Source organism: Saimiri boliviensis, chromosome 1 (assembly GCF_048565385.1).
Source record: "Saimiri boliviensis isolate mSaiBol1 chromosome 1, mSaiBol1.pri, whole genome shotgun sequence".
Taxonomy (NCBI): domain Eukaryota; kingdom Metazoa; phylum Chordata; class Mammalia; order Primates; family Cebidae; genus Saimiri; species Saimiri boliviensis.
This window is the reverse complement of record NC_133449.1, coordinates 198,842,286-198,865,799: the sequence shown is the minus strand read 5'-3', so window position 1 is coordinate 198,865,799 and position 23,514 is coordinate 198,842,286. Positions and strand designations below refer to the sequence as shown.

Here is a 23,514-nt window from a genome sequence, read left to right as displayed (position 1 = left end):
TTGCTGCCCGCACCTCTAAACTGTCACCTGCTCTATGCAGTGGTCCCTTTCATTCACTTCTTCATTGATCCCAAACTCAAACTGAAAAATCTGGGAAAAGAGCATTTGAGACAGAGTACTATCAAATGCAAAGTGAAAGAACCCCAAATTGGTGGAGACTATCCTGGCTTCCTCAAAGATGATCAGTGAGCCAGTGGGAAAGAAGGGGAAGAATGGTAGGGGAGTTCAGCACAATGGACAGGGCCAAGGAATTATTAGCATTTTTCTGAAGCTGCTTCTCTCCTGTCTCCCCATCTCAGCAAGTGGCAATTTTAGATTTCCTGTTTCTCAGATGAAAAAACTTGCAGTCATCCTTTATACTTCTCTTTCCCTTATATCCCATAGCCAGTCCATCTTCAAATACTAATGACTCTTCTTTTAAAAATATCTATCCATGTCTCACTTCCTTGAACACTGCTACTACCTGGGCCCAAACCATCATCTCTCACCTGGATAACTGTCATAGCCACTTCTTAGATGAATCTGCTTTTACTCATAATGAGTCCCATTATTCTTACCCCTACAAGAGTCAAAGAATCCTTTTAAAATTTAACTAAGATCATATCTTGTCTCTCTCAGAATCCTGCAATTGTATCTAACCTCTTTTACACCAAACTGTAAAGTTCTTACCATGGGCAACATGGCTTTTCATGACCCAGCTTCTGACTGTGAAGAGCCTTGGTCATCATCTTCTGCTTTCTTTCTCTGCCACTTTGCTCTGGCTAAACTGGCCTTCTCACTCTCAGTTGCTCCAAGCCCCACTCATAGCTGACGGCCTCTGCATTTGCTATTTTTCTGTCTGAAACCTTCCTCCCACAGATCCAAATGGACGTTTCCTATGTTATTCTATCAGAAAGACCTTCTCTAACCATCCATCTCAGATAGCACCCTTCATCATTCCACCTTCCTTACCTCTGTTTGTTTTCTTTTGTTTTACTGCATTGTGCTTACCAACTATGGGCTTTTTATATATTTACTTAATCATTTTCTGTCTTATTAAAACATAAACTTCCAAGGGCAGGAAGTGTATCTATTTTGTTTACTGCTGTATTGTCATGTCCAGAATAGCATCTCTACATAGTGGGTGCCCAAAACTATTTGTAAAATAAATGGATAAAATTAATTGAATACAGATGCATACAAATCAATAGATTGGCTGATGAGAAGATAGTCTTTGGATTTTTTAATAACTTCTCGGTGAATTAAAAGCAAAGTCATGAGATGAGAGTAAAGGGAAGAAGGACTATTAGAAGTTGGAGGAGGGAAGGTGTAACATGTTCTATTTCAGAGTGAGAAAGCTGAGGACCCTTAAGAGTTGGGGTCACAAATTAAAAATAGGACCAGCAACCATAGCTGTATGTTTTATTTCATTCACTTCAGTTCAGGCATAGATATGGACTAAATAAGGGAAGAGTAGCATTTAAACCAATTAAAAGTTTTCCTGGCAAATGCAACTGAAGGAGAGAAGAGCAAAGAAGTTGAAGACATATATAAGCAGAACAGGGCTTACACTAAAGGACCATAGAATCTAAGCCAAGTAGGAGCCATAAAGATAGGTAGTAGAGATCAGAGAGTGTAATGTTTGAAATCAAGATTTGTGATGTGATTCAACCGATGGTAGCTAACCATATGGCCTGAGATGTTATCATGGAAATAAGTGGCTAAGGAAGAATTGAGGCAGTGGTAAAAGACCTGAGAGACAAGAATGTTGAATGAACCATCCACGTGAAAGTTGAAGTTATTAAGAATGATTATGGGAATAATGGTTGAGATAGAGACATACTTGCTAAAATGTTCAGTATAGGAGTGTGTTCGTGAAAGGGAGATTGGAAGGTGACTACAGTGAAGAGGAGTTGCGGGATGTATTTACTGATGGAAGACATTTCAAAGGAGCTGGGATTTTGGAGGAAGAAGGGAGGAGAAATGATATGGACATAGCAATGAGGAAGAAGGATATCTATCCAACTTCCAGGCCCTGGGGTACTTTCCCCACTGGACTAAAAACAAGTCACTCCTTGAGAACACTGACAAATGTGAGACAGTCATAAGATGCCAGGTTTCTGGTAGAACAAGAGGATAATGATAAACAATGAGAGTTGATTAAAAGTCTGTATTTATTGGAGGTACCAGCCTCATGTAGGAAAACCTTGGTATTTGTGTCCCACATTTGATTTTTGGGTGTTCGAACAGAAGTTCTTAGCTTTCAAATTCTTGTTGACTAAAATTGTCATTCTTGAATCTAACAAAACTCCAGTTGTCAAGATTTTTTACCAAGCGTGTTAGTGCCAATGTGTACTTGTTGAATGTCAGAAAATAGGATGCTAAATTAAGCAGAAGTTATGCATAGGGAATCATTGGGAAAGCATAAAGACATTTGGTTGCTTACTTATTTATCCATTAATGACTTACATTCTGTTTCCATAAAGGATTTGATGAGCACAATTATATACTTTGCATCATATGTCTGGACATCATTCATACCAAAAATAAGCCAAAGAAGCCAAAGACGGTATACAGAGACATAACAAGATTTAGAGTCTTAATCTCTACAAGGAAAATAAGATAAAACTGAGCGTTTTGTGTGGAAATGCTGCTTTACTTGCCTGAATGATTAGAACAAAAAGAGCAGCAGTCTCTAGTTGCACAGGTCACCCCAGTTTTCCAAGAGTATTTGAACTTCCACAGTCTGGATATAGGCCACATCTAAGATAGCTAAGTGGTTCAAATCTAACAGAAATCTGGTTTTATTTTCTCTTCTGTTCTCCAGTTTATTCACTCCCTTGCTCCATTCATAATTTCCACAAAGCAGAAACTGATTTTCCTTTGTTTTTGTTTAAAGTATCATTACTTTCTTCTTCACAGTATTTTTAATTGTTTCTCTTTTCCTCATCAACAATCTTAGTCCCAGCACAAGAGTGTATTTTCTGCATATCTTAATGAAGGATCTGTATTTGGTCAATCTCATTCCAGTGGTTGAGACTTTTTCTCTGGTGTTACTCTGAAATTATACCTCTTCTCTGCTTATTTTTCTCTTGACATGAGGACAGATAGGAAAATTGGGATTTATTTCAGTTTTAAGAAATCTTGAGTGTCATGGAGTCTTGAAACTATGAAAATCTGAATAAGTTTTTAAATTTTAATTTTTTTATGTGTATAATCTTCAGAAGGTATATCAGAAGCCATTAGAATTCTTAAGGCAGTTTAAGTAAAGGAGCTCGGACAAGGCATTACAGAAAAACCCCATGTGGTCAAGCCATTTGATGACTATTCACTTCATATTAGTAACAAGAGCAATGACAAATAATTTAAGTGGGGACAAGGTTCTTTCTGATGAGCAATAACATACTATAAATTAGAGAAGCAAGACTGTGAGTCCACTGCTGTCACTTTAGTTTTCCTGGTTTCTTAGTCCATTTTCTATTGCTAAAAACAGAATACCATAGACCCGATAATAAACAGAAATGTATTTGACTCATAGTTCTGGAAGGTGGGTCATCCCATGGCAGATGGGCAGGATACTGAAGCAAGTGCGTGTCACGGAGAGAAACAGAACTGAGCGTATCCTTTCATTAGGAGCCCACTCCCGTCATAAGTAGCTCACCCCTAGGATAATGGCATCAAATCACTCATGAGGGCAAATACCTCCTAAATAATCTCCTAAAGGCTCTCTACCTCTTAATACTAATACAATGTCAATTACGTTCCCAACACATGAACTTTTGGGGGGGTGCAGTCAAATCATAGCACCTAGTAACAGATTAAAAACTCTAGGATATACTGTGATTGGACAAAACTCTGATGGGCCGCCTCATATTTTTTTTATCTACTTGCTACCTAAGCCAGGGGGAACGAATGTCCTGTAGCAATTTGATTCAGGTAAGCCAACCAAGCACATGCCTGAAATTTCTGGCTCTCATAGCTACTTTGGGTTTGAATGAGATATGACATCCCTTGTGGAGGAATATGCCATCACAAGTGACTACCAATGAGATGCCATTTACCTCCCAGAAATATGGAAAAGTTAACCCATGGGCCAAATTTTAGCCATGGGAAACAAAGGAAGGTCCTGGGTAGGTAAAATTCCACTTCTTTCTCCTTCCCATGGACTTCTTCAAGGCACAGTAGCCTGGTAAAACATCTCTGGAAAAGTACTATGTGCCTGTTGGATACAGCTGCCCATGTGACCTGCTGTATGTCTTTATAGTTCTTTAGGATGTTTGGTGCTGACTGCACTGTGTCTCTGACCTTTCTGCATTTTCCTCTTTCCTCACTCTCATTGGGATGGGTTTGCCAAATAAAGCACCAGAGTGTTGATCCATGCCTCATGTGTTTTTTCTAGGGAACTTGGGCTAAAATACATGTCCTAAGTTAAGATTTTAGTAAAATATATTTTTATAATCATAAATTGTTAGTAAGGAAAAACTATTCTTCAAGATATTTTATAGACACTAAAGGTACATCTTACGGGTTTCAGTGTTGTTGTCATGTTGGTTTCTCAAAGCCATCTGTTGATGCTTCTCAAGATGCTAATTATGGTCACACTTGGAAGCTAATTTCAAGTGGCAATAATGACTGTTCAGATAGCTGCCCATTGAATTTTGTGGTTTGCTTGACAGTTATTTTCTAGGAAAATGTTATTTATTCTGAGTGGTAATGTGAGAGCTCCCCAGGAATTTGGAAAGGCAATTTAAAAGTGCAAGGAAAACACTAACTTCTGGAATGAGAATAATATTGGAAAGGTTGAGAGGAGATGGCTATCAAGACCCACATTGGTGTGACCTCCAAGACATACTTGTAAAGAGAGCTCCTCCTGGGAGTATGGCTATTTAAGAAGCTCTCATACTTCTTTCCAAAAAGCAACAAACAGATGACCCTCAGCTTAACCTTTCTTGGAATGATTTTTGGCTTCAATTTTGTTGTCCTTGGCTTCTTTGCCATATAGCTGTCCATTTCCATTTTGTTGAATTTTACCCTCTGCTGGTTTCCTTGTTGATCATTACTTTGACTTGTAATTCAGGTTTTGTTGCTTAGTGTACTTTCTTTGGATTGATGGTATTTGGCCTTACTTTTCTCCAGGTTCCTTCTTTGAAGATTCTTACTTGTTTCACCCCTCCCAGCCTCCACCAAACTATTCCCTGCACATTTTTCACCCTGGGTCCCAGCATTCAGAGGAGCAAATATATGACTGAATTGACATATTTTTAATTTACATTATTTTTACTGGAATTTTTTTCCTCCTTTTTATTCTGTTTTCAAATGTATAATGTTAAATTTTTTGGAGTAGTTGCTCTCAAAGTTTTTGGTCTTAGGAGCCTTTTCTACTTACAAAATTATTATTATTATTATTGAGACAGGTTCTTATTCTTTTACTCATGCTGGAGTGCAGTGGCAGAATCTCAGCTCACTGCAACCTCCACCTCCCAGGTTCAAGTGATCCTTCTGCCTCAGCCTCCTGAGTAACTGGGATTGCAGGCATATGCTGCCATGCACTGCTAATTTTATATTTTTAATAGAGACAGGGTTTTGTCCTGTTGACCAGTCTGTTCTCAAACTCCTAGCTCCAAGTGATCCACCTACCTTGGCCTCCCAAAGTACTGGGATTACAGGTGTGAGCCACCATGCCCAGCTGATACAAAATTATTGAGAATTAAAAATAGCTATGCATATTTGCTGTATGAAAGATTAAAAATGATAATTTTTTAAAAATTACTAATTAAATTTTGAATTACTATAAACCCATTATATTTTTACATAAATAACAAATGAAAATATCTTACTTTTCAAAATATAAAATATTTAGTGAGAAGAGTGTCATTGTTTTGCACATCTCTTTGCTATCTGACCTAACTGAACACAGCATGATTCTTATATAGTTCCACATTCAATTGTTGCCACTTGTTATTTTGTTTGAAGTACAGTCACCCTTCAGCATCCAGGGAGATTGGTTGCAGGACCCCTGCAGATACCAAAATTCACAGCTGCTTAAGTCCCTCATACTATAAAATGCCATAGTATTTGCATATCATTTATGAATGTGCACTAATATTCTTTAAATAATCTCTAGATTATTTCTAATATGTAATATAATGTAAATGCTATGTAAATAGTTATTACACTATATTTTTATTTGCGATTTTAGTTGTTGTGTTTTGTTTTATTTTGTTTTGTTTTTTTGAGATAGAGTCTCTGTCTGTCCCCCAGGCTGGAGTGCAGTGGCACAATATCGGCTCACTGCAACATCCGCCTCCTGGGTTCAAGCAATTCTCCTGCCTCAGCCTCCAGAGTAGCTGGGACTACAGGTGCTTGCCACTATGCCCAGCTAGTTTTTTCTATTTTTAGTAGAAATGGGGTTTCACCATGTTAGCCAGGGTGGTCTTGATCTCCTGACTTCGTGATTCACCCGCCTCGGCCTCCCAAAGTACTGGGATTACAGGCGTGAACCACTGTGCCTGGCAAGTTATTGTTTATTGTTGTTGGGATTTATTTCCCAAATATTTTCCATCCATGGTTAGTTGAATTGAAGATGCCAAACTCACAGATATGGAGGGCTGACTTTATGTGGAAAAAATCTGGCCTCACTCAGATATGCAATTGGAAAATGGCGAACCCTACATATACCCTGAGAGGGTCCTAAGGACCTGAAATCACCCTAAGACCATATTTTAAATGGAGAAATGATGGTATAGAGTATAGTGAAAAAATAATTACATTTTAAAAAATTGTTTTTACAGAAAAATTAATTCTGAATACAAAGCAAATGATTTTACTAGAAATTTGCTAGCCCAGACTTTTTGCAATCTGGCCTGTTCTTAGTATTTTAGGAATTTGAACAACTCTCAAAGAACTAAAAAGAAATGGCATTTCAATATATAATATGCCCTACACAACATGGTAAAAGATAAATTGCTCACAATGCATATTTGTATTAGAATATATTTGTATTATTTCTAATATTTGTATTAGAAAATATTTGTTTAATATAAATATATAATCAGAAAAAAATTAAAGGATTCTACTATCTCATTTTAATTGATCAGAAATATCTGAAAAATGGTGGGGTGGGGGATGGGAGTGGGAGAAGCCTATATTACAAAACCCTAGAAACCTAGTGAGAAAAAGAAATTCTAATACAACAATCTTAATTTAGGAACAAATTAGGATTTTTTAAATGTCCTTAAAATTTTCTTTAAAGCATTATGCAATAGTGACAAATTCATTTATTTGGTATTAGCAAGGAAATCCTTGTTGACCTGAAGAGAAGGTGGTGATAAAACATCTGTATCTGAATTTTTTAATAGCATCTGCAGAAATTGAAATGGAAGGTGAGGCAAGAGCTCTGACAATGCCATCTGACTGTTCTAGTAATGCCTCTCTTTTTCAAAGATCTCTCATTTGTCATTTGGTATAAGCGTTTGTGTCTTGCTGAATAATTTTTGGGAAATGTATCTTTTTTCACTAAATTAAATAACTTTTGGAGTCTTGTGCTGCCACTCTACTACCTCCTGGACCATGCTGTCTATACTGCCTGACACCACTGATTAGCCACCAGAAACCCACACCTTACACCACTTCCATGTACCCAGTGCACACTCTAGCAAAACATTCTTCATTTTCTATTAGCAACAGTGTGATTTTTTAAATGACTGGTAATCTCAAAAGTCTTTTAGAATAAGCCCACTGTTTGAATATTAGCAGAAGTTGACTCAGAAAAGCGATCTTCCACTGAACAGTGGAACTTTAAAAACAAAGTTCATTTGTAACTTGCATTCTTCCTCTACTGTCTTTTACTGTCTTCTGATAACATTATGTAGATGAGTTGCATCTCCCAAATTAGATTGTAGGAAGGACCATATTTTGTTTGTTTCCTGTGACCCAATTTTTTAACATGGGCCTGAGCACATAAAACCTATTTTAGCCTACCCTTACAGTGTTCTGTACATTCATTACATAGAAAATAAAGAATTTACTCAGTCATCCTAAAATTTTTAGTTCAATAAAACATATATTTTTGGTTTCTAAATTTTCTATTTTTAAGATCCTCTGACTTATAAGTTTTGACAATATGATGGAGGTTATAATTCTATTCTATCTCATAAAGCTCAAAGATTTTAGTAAATTATTTATCCCATTTTCTACTCCAACCATTCATACTGGCTAGAGCCATCATTTTCTTAAAGTTCTTCATATTCCGTCAAATTATATCACTATTGACATCAAAACAATTGACAAGGTTGCTGCCCAGAAGTGGAAAAAACAGCAGAATTGAAGTACAAAAGTAGGTACCCTGCTAGGTTTGTTCACCAGCTAAGTGATTGCACCTACATCAGCTTTCCAGTATGGATTCAAAATAGTTTCTAGGCAAAATTCTAAATTGTTTTTTGGTAGGGCCCATTTGGGTTACTGGTAAGTGGTCAAAACTTTAAATATTAAATCAACTGATGGCAAGAGTTGTTATGAATGAATAATAATTATTGACTGATTAGGCTGGGACATGGAAGAAACAGAGTAATAGATCAGGATCTTATGCAAATGTAAAAGGAAAGAAACAAATACTGAAAGCAAACAATAAGGGAGTCCTCAGTGTCTGATAACATTCGTTCTTTGAGGGAACTAAGCCTGCCATCTCCCTCAACCATGGTCAAAGGAGAGCGCTTATGACTCATTCTTGGCCTTGTCATGACTATATGTCTCCTACATCCAGGAGTAGGTACATAAATCAAGCAAGGCTAATGAGAATACTATTTAAGATTAGGTAGATGTTGAGAAAGAACATCTCTCTCATCTTAGAAATATGAGCCTGAGAAATACAGGCTTGGTGCTTCTGTGGCCACGTTTCATGCCATTTGAAAAGGAGAGACAGAGAAACAGAGACACAAACATGCACAGGGGAAGAGAGAGAGAGAGTGAGAGAGAAAGAGAGAGATTATTTGAGTCTGAACCTCTAGATTTTGTTATGTCTGCAGATAGATCTACTCTGACTTCTCAGTTACATGTGCCAATAAATTATCATTTGGAACTTATGTGAGTTTGAGCTGAATGTTTATTACTTTCAACTGAAAGAGTTTTGGTCAATAGGCAGTCTGAATCATGCAGAGTAGCTATGGTTTATTGTTCAGGGAAGACTGCTGAAACAGCCTCCAAAGTTCTGGGGTCAGAGAGCACTGGATGTATCAGTATGTGTGTCTGTCTTTATTCCTTTGCTGCAAAAGCCCCAGAGCCTATCGCTTTGATGTACAGTCACTTAAGTTAGGTTCTTAGCAACTTGCTTTTCTCTGATCACAGTGAGTCTTCCCTCTTATGTAACACCATATTAACTGTCAGGTATTAAAATGCATAGATCATATATTCATTCTCTCCTCTAAGAATTTATAACTGATGTTGCATTTTATGTGGGATGTTTATAAATATTTTAAGAAGTATGCTGGGTTGCACAGACTCGCATCCAAATGACAAAAGTAAAACATATTTTTGTTTTGTAGTATTGCGAATTGATTTTAATAACTTGACTTTCTTTAGCAAGAATGTATTAAAATATCTCAAGCCTCTTGATTGCCTGCATGAATGACCAAAACTTTTACTATAGCTTAAGAGGCCTTACCATGACTATATGGCTATTTAATGTTTTATTGTGTATACTGGTGAAATAAATTATTGAGAAATCTCTAATTGGGCTGGGAACCCCTTAAGATCTCCTTGTAAACATTTTTCCGTCTCATAAAAACTGAAAACATTTAGAAATGGTGACTGTTTCCTTTAAGTGAGGTACTTTAGGGTCTGGAAAAATTAATATTTTCCAGATAAAATAATTGTAAAATATATTTACACCTTGCAACCAAGAAAAAGAACATATAAAGTTTGAAAAAGTCCTTTGAGTATTCATTTGTTTTTTATTTTTAAATATTGCATCCTTGTTGGTTAATGTTTTCATTAGAGAATGAAAATTAAATGACTGGGTAGTGTTCTTTATCATCTTGAAAGTTGTGATTGGTTATCACCATTGGCATGCGGTTTGATTTCTCCTGAGACGAGTGCTTTCTTTCTCAGAAGGAACTAAAAGGAAAGAACCCGTTTCCCATTTGAAGCAGTCTCTTGGATATGCCCACAGAGTTTGACTGTGAATTGCACACAAACTTCTTCATTTCCAAAACCATGTAAACTTGCTAGTTCAGGGGTTCAGGACAGCTCAAATGGTAGAAACCATAATAAAAGTCCAGGTATTATATCTGTTAATTGTTTCGATAAATGTTGTTGGAGAGGAAGACACTAAAACCTTTATGTTTACTGTATAAATTTTAGAGCTCTGAAATGCCAGCTTATTGGATTAAAGGAGTCAATCATTGGGCTGGAGAGACTATCCCTAATTTTTGAATATCCTGAACTAAACTGCCATTGTCTCAAACATAGAAACCAAGTGGTGAACTAACTAGGATTCTTTCATGGCAAGTAACAGAAACTAACTCTGAATAACTTAGGCAGAAAAAAGAAATGTAGTGGCTCGTGCAATTAGAAATTCAAAGGGCAAACTAGTATAACCGAATCCAGGGGATGAAATTATATCAACAGTCCTCTTTCTTTGTAACTCTGCAATGTTTTTTCCTGTACTGGCATCATTTTAATAAAGTGGTCCCATATGGTATCAAAACTGTTCACTATTAGCAGCAGACTCTATCCTCTTTTGCTCTCATGATTTCAGAGAAAGATGGAATAACTCTTTCTTGATTATTTGAGCAGCATTTCTGGAGAGGCTCCTGACTGGGATAACTTGGTCTGCTGAATATTCTTGACCCTATCACAATGGCCAGGGAACAGGATATTCGGGTTGGGTAGGTTGGGTTGTGTGCTACATCTGTGTGAGAAGGATAAGTGAAATGATTGACAGCTCCGTTGGGGTTTAGACAGAGAATTCCACATAAGAAAGGAAGGCAAGGAGGAAGGATAGGTTGAGATGTACTTTAGTCATGATAGTGATGACTTTTGATAGGAAAGTGGGGAAGATGCCATGTGAGGAGACTGACAAGCTGTGATTCGTACTAGTTCCTGGCTCTATCTTATGTCGGAAGCAGAGCTAAAGGAGGTGTAGCTGAAACAGAAAGAAAGGAAGGAGACACATATACACAAAAGCTAAGGGATTAAGTTCTGTCAGTTGCCTGACTCACCCAGGTAGTTATTGCTGTTTCTGTTTCTCTGCCACAATGAATCGGGGAGTTTCTTTCAGTTTATCTCTTTTATTTTGCCTTTTAGGTGGACAAAAAAATCGTAAGAACTGAGATAGGAGTTCTTCTTCGTCTCTCACATCCAAACATTGTAAGTGGTTTTTAAACTACTATTTCAAATGATTTCCAGAGCTAGAGAAAGGGATCTTTGTCCTTCACTGTCCATGCTGATGATGAGAAGGGGATTCTCCCACCACTGGTAGCTACCACGGCCTAGCTCTTATCTTCATCTCGTCACATTTTCGATCTTTGGCTGAATAAGTCTTGCAAGCAATACCTCTAGAAAAGTTCCAAAATAGAGAGATTAGAAATATACACCATCTTTATTTTCATGTATAAAAGGATAAAAATCAAAGAGTTTTGTTTTGGTCTAATAAAACACTGGCTTTTTCCTTCTTTTTGTGCCTATCTTATTAATTTTCCATTACTGAAAAAGCCTGTGAAGAAAATACATTGCTTTCCAAAGTCATTTCAGTCTGCTTTGAGAGAGGATCTGCTTCAAGAACAATGTGAAGATGCAAATAAATGATGTACTTGAATGCAGAAAATAAAATGTCCTCAGAAGCTCTGCTTCAGGCTTTGTCTAGACAAGACAAAGCCTCTGTTGGTAAGATTTAGTAAAAAGCTTTCTTGAACTGATGAAGTGAAAAAGAACAAAATCATTTTCTAGATCGTAAATTGTTTTTATGAATTAAGCCATCTACTTCAAGAAAGCATTTTTGCCCATTTTTCTGAGGAAGCTGTGATGTCCTACTTATGCTCAAGGCAAAGTGCTTAAAACTTAACATATAAGTTAGGGAAGCCTTCAGCTATAAATAGCAGAAAACTTGAATAGGGTGATTTAAACAAATATTTTTCTTATGTTGCAAGCAACAGAAATCAGGCAGTTTTAGCACTGGCTCAGCTCCTCAGTGCTGCCATCCAGAATCAGGTACCATCCGTGGTTCTGCCAGTTGACTTTCATCCTCACCCTTTTCCCTCCTGGGCCTAATATGGCTGCTCCACAATTTTTGCAAGTCATCACGTCTATATTCAAAATGGGAAGAAGAGGGTAGGATCTCAGCTACAGATTCTCATTAGAAGAGTAAAAGCTTTCTCAGAAACTGTGGCAGCAGGGGTCTCTTCAAATTTTGTTGGCTGGAGCTGGTCACAAGATTACCCTTAACTGTACAGAGGCTGTGAAATTAGTTCCTGAGGCCATTCATGATCCACAGTCTGGGGCTAGCCACCTTGCTTCTCTGAACAAATCGGAGTTCTGTTTATAATAAAGTAGGGAGAAAAGGACTCTGGGGAAGCAGTTAATAAAATCTCCCACCTCCATCACCACTTTTACACGATCCATCTCTTCTTTCCAAAGATAAGTCAATGTAGAATTTTCCTCAATTGTAGACTAGTCCTGGCTACTAGATTCTCATATATATGGAGAAAAATACCTAAAACTGCTTGGAATATCTGAATGTGATGAAGACTGTGGTATGCTCAGTCAAGTCACTGTCGTCACTACTTTTCTGAGGATTCCTTTACCCACTGGCAATTTTTTTAGCTATTGATTGATATCCTTTACATAGAGGCAGATTTTAAGCTGCCTCAGACCCCTTATTTCAAGTCCTAATTCCCAGAAGAAATAGTCATTTTGTACCTCTAACAACCGTGATGCCCAAAATGGTTTAGGAAGTTGTATTGTTGTTGTTTTTGATTTTTGAACTGTTCAGAAATTGGGACATTTTAGAAAAGTTAGAAAGTGTTTCTAAGGCAGATATTTTTCAACTGTCAAAAGGAAAAATGTAAACACATTTTGCAGGAACTTTGAAAAAAAAATGATGTAACTGATAAAATCAGCAACTCAGAAAGAGAGTGAGAAATAGCTAGCTGATACAAGAACGAGGAAACTGTGTTAACAGTGATCCAACATATTACTATTGCAGAGTGTTGTTTTAGCCATAGTGTTAGCTATTTCTAAGAAAGATGGAATAAGAAATTTGTGATACTCTTTTTTTTATATCTTTCCCTAGATAAAACTTAAAGAGATATTTGAAACCCCTACAGAAATCAGTCTGGTCCTAGAACTCGTCACAGGAGGAGAACTGTTTGATAGGTGAGTTGATTCTGGAAATATAACCACAGAAAGATTTACTTTTGGCCACCAAAATATAATCTAAAGGACATTTCTCCTGAAACTTTTTGTAATGGCAGATCATACTTGTTGATAGGGTAGTGATAAGATGTAGTTACATGAAAACTTGAGACATTTAGTGAGTAAAAAGAGAAAGACTATAATATCTATTTACCTTTATAAATATTTATTTCCTCAATAAAAAAATAGAATTTCTAAAATCAGATTACATTTAAACTAAATAGTAAGATTTATAAAAATATTTTAAGAAAATACTTGATGAAAATTTTGGAAAATTAGACATGTACTCTGTGTTCTCTGTTATGATCCAAAAGCTCATAAAAATCAATAATCTTTAAATGATTATTTTAAAGCTTACTTTCTTTAGAAGTCCATATAAAGAGTTCCGTGTTGCAAAGTAAACATGTTGTTATAGCCAATTATTGCTAACTTTGGTTTCCTGTTCGTATGTTCATCTTTCAAAGCAGAGGAGTGAGAAAGGAGAAGAGACTGGGGGTGGGGGATGTGCCTGGAAATCTGGAAGAGCATAATATAGGTAAACTATTTGTACAAGACACACAAACTTTATGTTTCCATAGTTTTTCCATCTTCCCTGCCCTCTTAATGAGAATTCTGTATTTGTCCTGATGCGCTCTTGAGAGCCTTTTGTTGTGTTCATCAGACAATCAAAAAAGAATGGAATTGAAAGAAGACAAAGTAGGCTATGTTAGAAATGATAAGAAGTCATGCATGAATGGAAAAGTTTTGGTTAAAAATAGGGTGAGGCAGGTGGACTGCAGTTTAGAGTGAAGACAGAAGAGACTGTGGGAACCATTAATATAGCCTGGATCACAGCAAATGTTCCATATATATTCGCTGAATGAATGAATGAACAATTGCTACAATGAAGGGACTCTGAGGAGAAAGATATCCTAAGGGGATTAGTTTTGAATATGTTGGGAGAGGAGCACTCCTTTGCTCTTACCAGTATCTGAAGGTTTGTGTGCCCCCAAAATTTGTATGTGGAAATTCTGTTCCCTAAGGTGATGGTGTTAGGAGATGGGATCTTTGAGAGGTAATTAGGTCATAAGGGTGAAGCCCTCTGGAATAAGAGTAGTGCCCTTATAAAAGAGGCCCTAGAGAGCTGCCTTTCCCCTTTCACTATGCAAGGACACAGCAAGAAAGTGCCCTCTATGAGGAAGCAGGCCCTCACTAGACACAAAATCTGCTGGTGTCTTGTACTTGGACTTTTCAGCCTCCAGAACTATGAGAAATAAATGTTTGATATGTATAAGACACACAGGTTATGGGGTTTTTTAATAGCAGCTCAAATAGACTAAGGTACTTTTCTTCCCACCCCCATTCAATCCAGTTAAATTTGCTGCCTCTTCAAGAGCTTTCAAAAGTATTCACATTGTTTTTGAAAGGTTCTGTCTCTTTTTCACATTGCCCAGTGAAAATTTTGATCTTTAGATGAGGAGCAAAAGGCCTAGCTTCATCGCAACTACATATGTATGTGTAATAGGTATACATCTGAATTTTGTTCATATACGTGTTGAAACTTCTTTAGAGAAGGTTCAACATATTATTAGACTTTATTATAACATTTTGATTATTTTTACATTATAAGAATAATAAGTCAGCTGAAGGAAATGAATATCAGTAGCCTAAAGACATATAGCTCTGGCGGCAGTTGTTTTTTTTTTTTTGAAAGACTCATAGTTGTGAAACTTGACTCTACAACTGAAAGATACATAACTAACCTAGAATAATTTGCTTAACTTCTCTAAATCTCAGAGCAAATTTGAAGAGGCTTTATGCTACTAATAAAGCTTAGACAGTTCTAATCCACTATGAGGATGGTTTTGTTCACATGTTCCCACATCCTCAAGCAAGACTCTCCTGAACTGGGTAATTTGGGTATTGCCACAATATGCCTATGATGGCTTCTTTTTTAACACCTCTTTATCTGACTCTTTTTCATGGATGTATTCCTTCTTTAGGCACATTAATAGAGTCAGTTTATAGTCAGATCCTGCTGGCTTTGGAGTTATGAGCTTTCTCTAAGGAGACTTTGCATATTTCTTGGCTAATTATGGTCTATCAGAGAGAAATCTCATGTTTTTAAATTATGAATAATTGCAGGACAAGAATTCCACACCCAAGCAATCATCTGCTAATAGTATTTGCTATTTACTTCCCTCCCTCTATTGGTTTGAGTTAATTGGGAATCAAGGGTATCTACTTCTCTTCTTCCCAGCCTTTCTTCCATGAAAGAATTTGGGATGAAATTTAATTTAGCTATAGCTAAAAACGAAACAACTAAATGCTATTGATAAATTTCATTTGCAGAGATAAATGGATGAAATATTCATATTTGGCAGAAAACATTTAAAGAATGGCAGACAGCCAGTAAAGCACTCAACTCTTAGTGGTTTTAAAAGATAGACTCTTCCTTTGCATGTTGTTGTCTACAACATTGCCCTAGCTGATAAGAACTTGGTCTCTCCATTAAGTTATTTAATTCTTTAAATTTTATCAAGTTATCTTTAAATTTTATCAAGCTGAAAATAAATTCTGCATTATCCAATATATTGATTTTTTTTTCTTGAGAGTTAAAAAGTAATGTGTTATCTTTTTTTTTGTACTTAGGTCAAAACCAATTTATTTAACTGTGATGATAAGAATTCATTCCTGGTCTAATGATGACTCTAATCGTACCTAATGAATGAACTAGGGAGTAATTGCTGAAGAGATAATCATATGAGTCAATTATAGTCAAAAAGTTTGTATTTTATTAGCAAAAAAATCTATTCTATAATGCTTATAAAAATTAAACATAGAATTCAAGTAGAATCTGCTATTTTACATAGAATTTAAATTGTAAATTACATAGGACAATTTATTAGAAATTTTGGAATAAAATCAATGATTTGTGCCCAAGAAAAATCTAAAACATAAATAAATTTTCACAGTTAGGACATCATGAGAAGAAGAAAGCTCCCATGAAGTTTCTGTTTAATCATTCTTGGTTTGTTCTCAACTCTTAAAACCTCAACACCATTTTCATTGAATTGTCAAGGTGGACAAGGTGTGAGTTTTGCTTTAAGAGCAAATTTCCAACTTTTTTTTCCTTGAAAATGATTGTATTTTAAGGCAGCAAATTTAGCAATATCCTTACAGTCTTCTAATTAAATCAGAAGTGTTTTTTCCCTGGTTTTTGTCAGGTAACTCAAGTATCTAAGTATAGTTTTGCATTTTTAAAAATCATCATGGATTTTTTTTTCTGTTTTCTCTTTTTCATTTGTTTGTTTCATCAATTTTTCCTAAAGAATTTTTTTTTAAACTTTTTAGTTCAGAGGTACATTTACAGGTTTGTTACATACATAAATGTGTATCACAGGGATTTGTCGTACAGATTATTTCATCACCCAAGTACTAAACCTAATAACCACTAATCCATTAGTTATTTTTCCTGATCCCCTCTACCCTCCCAATTTCCACCCTTCAAAAGGCCCCAATGTGTGTTGTCCCCCTCTATGTGTCCGTGTGTTCTGATCATTTTGCGCCCACTTAAAGGTGAGAACATGAAATACTGGGTTTTCTGTTCTTGTGTTGGTTTGCTAAGGATAATGGCCTTCAGCTCCTTCCATGTCCCTGCAAAGGACATGATCTATTTCTTTCTGTGTTTTTGCTTACCTGCTTAGGCTTGTTCCAATACAAATGTATGTACCAAAGTTATTAGAATTTGAGACTTGGAATGCTGTTACCTTCCAAAAAAGCAGATTTTCTTTTGTTGTAACAGGCATTTAAGGTTAAGAAACAGATTACTTTACTACAATTGGATATTGGGCTAATTCAAAGCTGGGCTTCCTAATGGCTGGTATATTCCTTGTCAAGTCTTATTCAGAGGGCTTTGCTCTTTGAAGTTCTTAACTTTAAGCCAGGGCGTTTTACCAGGGCTCCTCTTACTTGGCAGACCCTGAATGCCAACTTCTGTCCCCTTAGCTCAGTACAATGGCCAGAAACTTGATTCAGCTTCTTTCTCAGCCTGTCAGCTGCTGTGTTGGAATCAGTAAATGCCTTCAGAAGGAAAGCAGAAGCATCAGATGACAGGTTTGCTTTGCTGGGTTTTTCTTCTCTTCTGGGTTTTAGTTCCTAAATCCTTTTCTTCCTTAGTGAATTAGTCAGAGTTCTGTAGAGGGACAGAACTAATAGTATAGATGTATACATGACGGGAAGTTTATTAGGAGAATTGACTCACACAGTCACAAAATGAAATTCCACAGTAGACCAGTTTGAGTCCTCAAACCATACAAGTAGGGAAGCCAACAGTGCAGCCTTCAGTCTGTGGCCAAAGGCCCAAGAGCCCCTGGCAAATAACTGGTATAAGTCCAAGAGTCTGAAAGCTGAAAAACTTAGAGTCTAATATTTGAGGGCAGGAAGCATCCAGCACAGGAGAAAGATGGAGGCCAGAAGACTTAGCCAGTCTCATCTTTCCACGCTCTTCTACCTGCTTGTATTACAGCCTTGCTGTCAGCTGATTAGACAGTGCCCACCCAGACTGAGGGTGGGTCTGTATCTCCCAGTTCACTGACTCCGTTGTTAATCTCCTTTGGCAACACCCTCACAGACACATGCAGGAACAATACTTTGCATCCTTCATTCCAATCAAGTTGACACTCACTATTAACCATCATACTTAATAACTCTCTGATCTGTTCAAATATTTTATTTAGTTTGTTTTTATTTTTCTTGCCTGGAGGCTTGTTTGACCCACCATTGGTGAGAGCAAAAATTCACATATGGATTTAAATATTTTTCATAGACACTAATATATTTTCCTCATTTAAAAAGTCAACCTATTTGAGCAAGCAGGATGAAAACCAGTATCCTCATTATGCAGATGTGAAAACAGAATTAATAAAGGTTAATGATCTTCCCTGTACAAGCAACCAGACTGTCTTCTGATCCAACCCTTTCCTCCTTGTATGGCCTTACCTTCTTTCTTATTAAGTCCAGTTTGTCTCTTTCACATAATTTCCAAGAAAATAAATATCTATTTATACATGGAAAATCCATTATATGTTGATTGGTTCTATGCAAAGCTATGTATCTGTTTAGCCCACTCAATAACCCTTCACCTTTTTGAGGTATTAATATCCATATTTTTCCACAGCATAAACTAAAAAAGGTAGTAATAATGCATAAAATCAGACCTAACCTCCAGTCCTACTATCTGAGTCCTAACAGTAAACTGTACTTCAGCATTTCTGGACTTCTTATTGCTGGTGAGAACAAACTGAATTTTCAGGGGATTTCTATCAGATAAAGATTTGAGAAATAGAACTGAGGCTGTTTCTTGTCCCAGTCTTTCTAGGGTTGTATCTTGGTTGGTATTAGGGTTAACCAAACCTAGGAAAAGTCTGAATTCATGAAGACCACTGTGCCAGAAATTAGTCATCAACATAATTTTCTAATAGTTAATTCTATAAAATGTGATTGTTAAAAAAGGATAATCAGTCAATATAATGAGGGACATTTTTGAGATCCTATTGGGTTGCTGGCAGAGTGTGCAGGGTAATTTACTAACATGATACTATTTAATCATCATAGCAACACATACATAAAGTAGGCTTTGATGTATACATTTTACAGACAATGATAACTGAGGATCAGAGAAGTCTGTTAACTTCTGTTAGGTTATTCAGCTTATATATGATCTAATAACAATAATTAGATAAGATTATACTCAACTATGTCATATTCCAAAGTATATCATTTTTCTACCATGTCATGCTGCTGCAAATGCCAGTGCTCTTATGCTTAAAAATTAAACTTCAGATTAGTAATCTCACGTTTGTCCTACTTGAGTGTTGGCTTAACTTGAACTTTACTATGTATATACTTGCTTTTCAACCCTGGATATTTTAAATACATCTCTTTATGTGGCTTTATCTGGCTACATGTAAAGAAAACTTATACTTTGACGTGGACTAGACTTACAGTCTACTTTTTCTAGAAGCTTGTCCATGAAATGAAAAATAGAGGCAAGGTAGTAGAACACACAAGATAAACAGAAGTTTATTTATTATTTTAAGCTGTAGGTCTGGGAGTACATTGATTTGCTGATGGGAAGGAGCTCATAAGAAAGAGAAGCGGGAGAGATTTCTATGAGGCACTTAAATTTGGAACAACATTCTAGAAAAGGCACAAAGGGAATGAGATCTAGAGTCAGATAAAAGGATTTGTTTAAGGTAGAAAAAAAAGCTCTTCCACAGAAGCAGAAAGAAAGAGACAAAGGGTCAAAGGAGCTAGATTAATCAAAGCAATTTTGAAAAAGAAAGACTTTTGGAATAAGTTAGAAGACATTGTTGGGACCAAGATGTAATTGTACCTTACATATAAACTAATAAATTAGCCTATTATTCTTTATGAATGCTGGAAAACACATGATTCCTGGATCAAAGACAAAGGACTTTGTTATTTTTGGCACAGCAAACATTATGGGCACTAGCAAGTCTGTTGGTTCCCCTTGCCCTTTGAGTTCCATGGAGGCAGTACAGTGGGGCCAGATGGATGCCTACACCTGGAATTAGATGTGTTACAAAAGGAGAGATAATTGAAATGTCATCAAGTGGGTAATGAACACCATGTACAATGAAATACGATTCAGCAATGAGAAGGAATGTTTCTTTGATAGACACTACAACATGGATGAACTTTAAAAAGTTTATGCCAGGGGAAAAACGCCAGACACAGAAGACTATATATTCTATGACTCTATGACGTTATAAGGAATTTCAAGAAGGGGAAAAAATTATAGATAGAAGCAAAGCAGTGATTTCCTAGGGCTGGATATAGAAGTGTGGTGGGATATGAGAGGTTTGGGTATTTCAATCTTGATAGCCTTTGCTTTTCCAGTATTGTTAAAGAAGGGAAATTGATCTCCTCCTAATACTAACTGGAAAAGAATGGAATAAGGCTCTTGAAGAAGGAAGTGGTGAAGATTTTAGGGGTGATTGTGAGAACAGACAAGGGCAAGAATAAGGGTTTTTTAGGAGCACTAAAGGTCTGCTAATGTTGAAGGCTATGCATATGTGGAGACTGGTCTGTAGCATTATATATTACTGGTTACCTCTCCATATCATTCATGGAGTGTTGGACAGCATCTCTTTTTCTCTTGACTTTCATCCAACTTTTCAGCTTTCTCTCTCTTGATCTCTTTCCTGAGTTTTTCTTCTCTGCTCCACCTCTTAAGTTTCCCTTGAACTTTTTCCTGTATTCTTGGTAGATAAATTTGACACTCGCCTGTAGTTTGAGCCATACTACTGGCTACGGTATCAGCAGAGATGAAAACTGTATTTTCAGCAGTCTACTAGGCTTCTCACCAAGTCCTATTAGCACCTCTAAATCAAATGAACTTGGCATCCCTCTCTCAATTTCGCTCCCCTTTCCTGTGAACTGAATCACCAACTAAACTAATCAAAATTAATTATTTCCTTTTCCTTTCGATTTTCTTTCTCTCTTCCCCATAATTATTCCTCTGAGCAGCTTTAAAAATCTGTTTCCTTTCCCTTTCCCAGTGCTTCTGCCCTGTTGTGCCTTTGCATTCTTTCCCGTTGCAGTAGACTCCTAGAGAGTATTAGTTTTATTCCTTTTCATCTGTCTGTGTTTAAAGCATAGACTTGATCAGGTTAACCCAGAAAGCTACTCACTACTTTCACTTAAAGTCAATACTTTTAAGCATGACAAAAAAGCCCACTTAACAGTCTGGTCTCACATTCCCATGCTGGCTTTACCACCTACTTTGTGCTCTTCCCACCAGTGTGTTAACCACTGTATATTGTCTCCACTTTCAAGGAGCTCATAGTCTAAAGAGGGAAAGTAAAAATGTGATATGGACTCTAATATTTATTAAGGTACCATCACCTTCCAAGAAAAGCATATTAGGGATTATAATAATGACCACAATATCACAATTTTTTTTTAATGAGGGCTAGGAAATAGAAATAAAAATAAGGATCAAGACATAAAAGAGAGATCATCAGATGTTTTGCGTTTGTTAGAGATTGGCTCCATATTCAGCTCTAAGTATTCATATGGGGATGATAAGTGCTGTAATTAGGGTATAGAGTGTGTAGAGTACAAAACAGTGTGTAGAATGCAAAACAAGGGGGTCTTATAAGTCAGAAACAGCTTCAGAAAGGGGCAAAATCTTTTGAGCTAACTCTTTTTTTTTTTTTTTTTTTTTTTGAGACGGAGTTTCGCTCTTGTTGCCCAGGTTGGAATGCAATGGCGCGATCTTGGCTCACTGCAACCTCCGCCTCCTGGGCTCAGGCAATTCTCCTGCCTCAGCCTCCTAAGTAGCTGGGATTACAGGCACGCGCCACCATGCCCAGCTAGTTTTTTGTATTTTTAGTAGAGACGGGGTTTCACCATGTTGACTGGGATGGTCTCTATCTCTCGACCTCGTGATCCACCCGCCTCGGCCTCCCAAAGTGCTGGGATTACAGGCTTGAGCCACCATGCCCGACCGAGCTAACTCTTATGTGAGAAATCAGAAATTAGCAGGTGGAGGCCAGAAGGAAGGGCCTCTTGTGGCAAAATGACATTCAAAAGTAAGACCATGCACTGTTGGACAAAATATGAGCATCTTAGTCTCGATTTTAAAAGCTGGGCTAGGCAGAAAGCAAGCTGGGGCTAGATATTTGTCAAGCAAACGATTAAATAAACAGCGTGCTCCTGAGCAATAGATATAATATCTTTGAATAAGGCCTTTTATCTATAGGATGAGGAAAGTAGACTGGGATTCTCTTAGGCCCATTCCCAGATTTGCAATTTGATTTGAACTCCTCTGTCTTTTGTCAGCTCCCTGGCCAGCACCCGCATTGATCCACAATTCCCTGACTTTCTTCTTAGTATTCAAATGTAACAGGTGCTAGTACTTTTCTGAAAAGTATATGAACTTAATATTCTTTGGAAGGAAAATTCTTACAGAAAGCACCAAAACAGACAATGATGACATCAATAAAATGAGAAGCTGTGATTGCAACTTACAAGGAAGTGGTAGATTTACACAGATTACTGCAGATTTCATTTTAAAATAATTTTGTATGTAACCGCATAATGGTATATTGGGAATCCCTTAAGACATGGTTCCTAAAATTTTATATTATTTGGGGCTTTTATTCTCTGTCATTTGATCCTTCAGTGAACATTCTCCTCAAACCAATATCTTTCTCACATAAACCTAGTCATCTACAGTTATTACACAGCCGTTTGAGAAAAAGCTGCAAGTGGTGGGCAGAGCAGTAGGGCTCCTAATCTATGTGCCAGGAAGTCTGGGGCCTCAGGATATGATCAGATTAGAGCTCTTCAGCTGCTGTGCGCGTGTTAACTGCCTGGATGGAGATGCGCTCAATTCAATTTGTGGCAATTAGTGTGACAGAAGCAAATGCACAAGAGTCATCTATTACAGCAGCTCCATAGAGAGAAATAGGCATTGCCTGTAGTTTTTCATCCTATAATTTTTAAATGATGGGAGGAAAAACACACCAACTGGGGAGAAAAGCATGGGCACCAGCACACCAAGCAGTGGAAGTAAAAGGCAGAGTCATGGAGTAAGAGGGCCTGTTGAAGCCAGAGGGTTTCAGTGGAGGAGCTTGAGGAAATGCACCACCACCTTCGTGCTTCCTTCCCAGATCTCGAGATGTCTGTTAGGCCCCCTGGCGGCTGAGGGCCTGTAGGAACAGGAGTCTTAGGGCAGCCTTTTGGATCAGTGTTGAGATTAAAATCGTAGAAGAAATTTTGTTTTGAGCTCTGAGCCCTCTGGCCTAGCCCACAATGGATGACTGGGAAATTATGTGGCACAGAGAGGCAAACCACATGGCCCGGGGCCTGTGACAATTATCTTAAAATGCTGGTAGCATCTGAACTGCTTCCTTACTGTTTTTCAAAGCACAAAACAGAAATTAGTTTACTAAATCTGAGGAGAAATACAGCAATAACTATGTTTAAATATGAAAAAGCAAAAGTATCAGCCAAAATTACCCCTCTATTTTTATAGCTTTAAAACCCCTGCAATGATTAAATACTTCATTGCTTCTAAAACTTAGTCATGAGTATATTTTGTATAAAGCTATAAAA

General features: G+C 37.0%; 1 protein-coding gene across 5 annotated transcripts in view; it reads left to right on the top strand.

Annotated features, from left to right (window-relative positions):
• The window catches only part of CAMK4 (calcium/calmodulin dependent protein kinase IV), a 267,534-nt gene that overhangs the window by 145,065 nt on the left and 98,955 nt on the right, over nt 1-23,514 (top strand). For all 5 annotated transcript variants that reach the window (XM_074382746.1, XM_010339923.3, XM_074382740.1 and 2 more), the window contains exons 3-4: nt 11,281-11,343; nt 13,265-13,347. Coding sequence is in view for 2 of the 5 variants with exons in the window: in XM_010339923.3 (XP_010338225.2) it covers nt 11,281-11,343; nt 13,265-13,347 (146 nt within the window). In the remaining 3 variants the exon portion in view is untranslated. The remainder of the gene's footprint in view (nt 1-11,280; nt 11,344-13,264; nt 13,348-23,514) is intronic.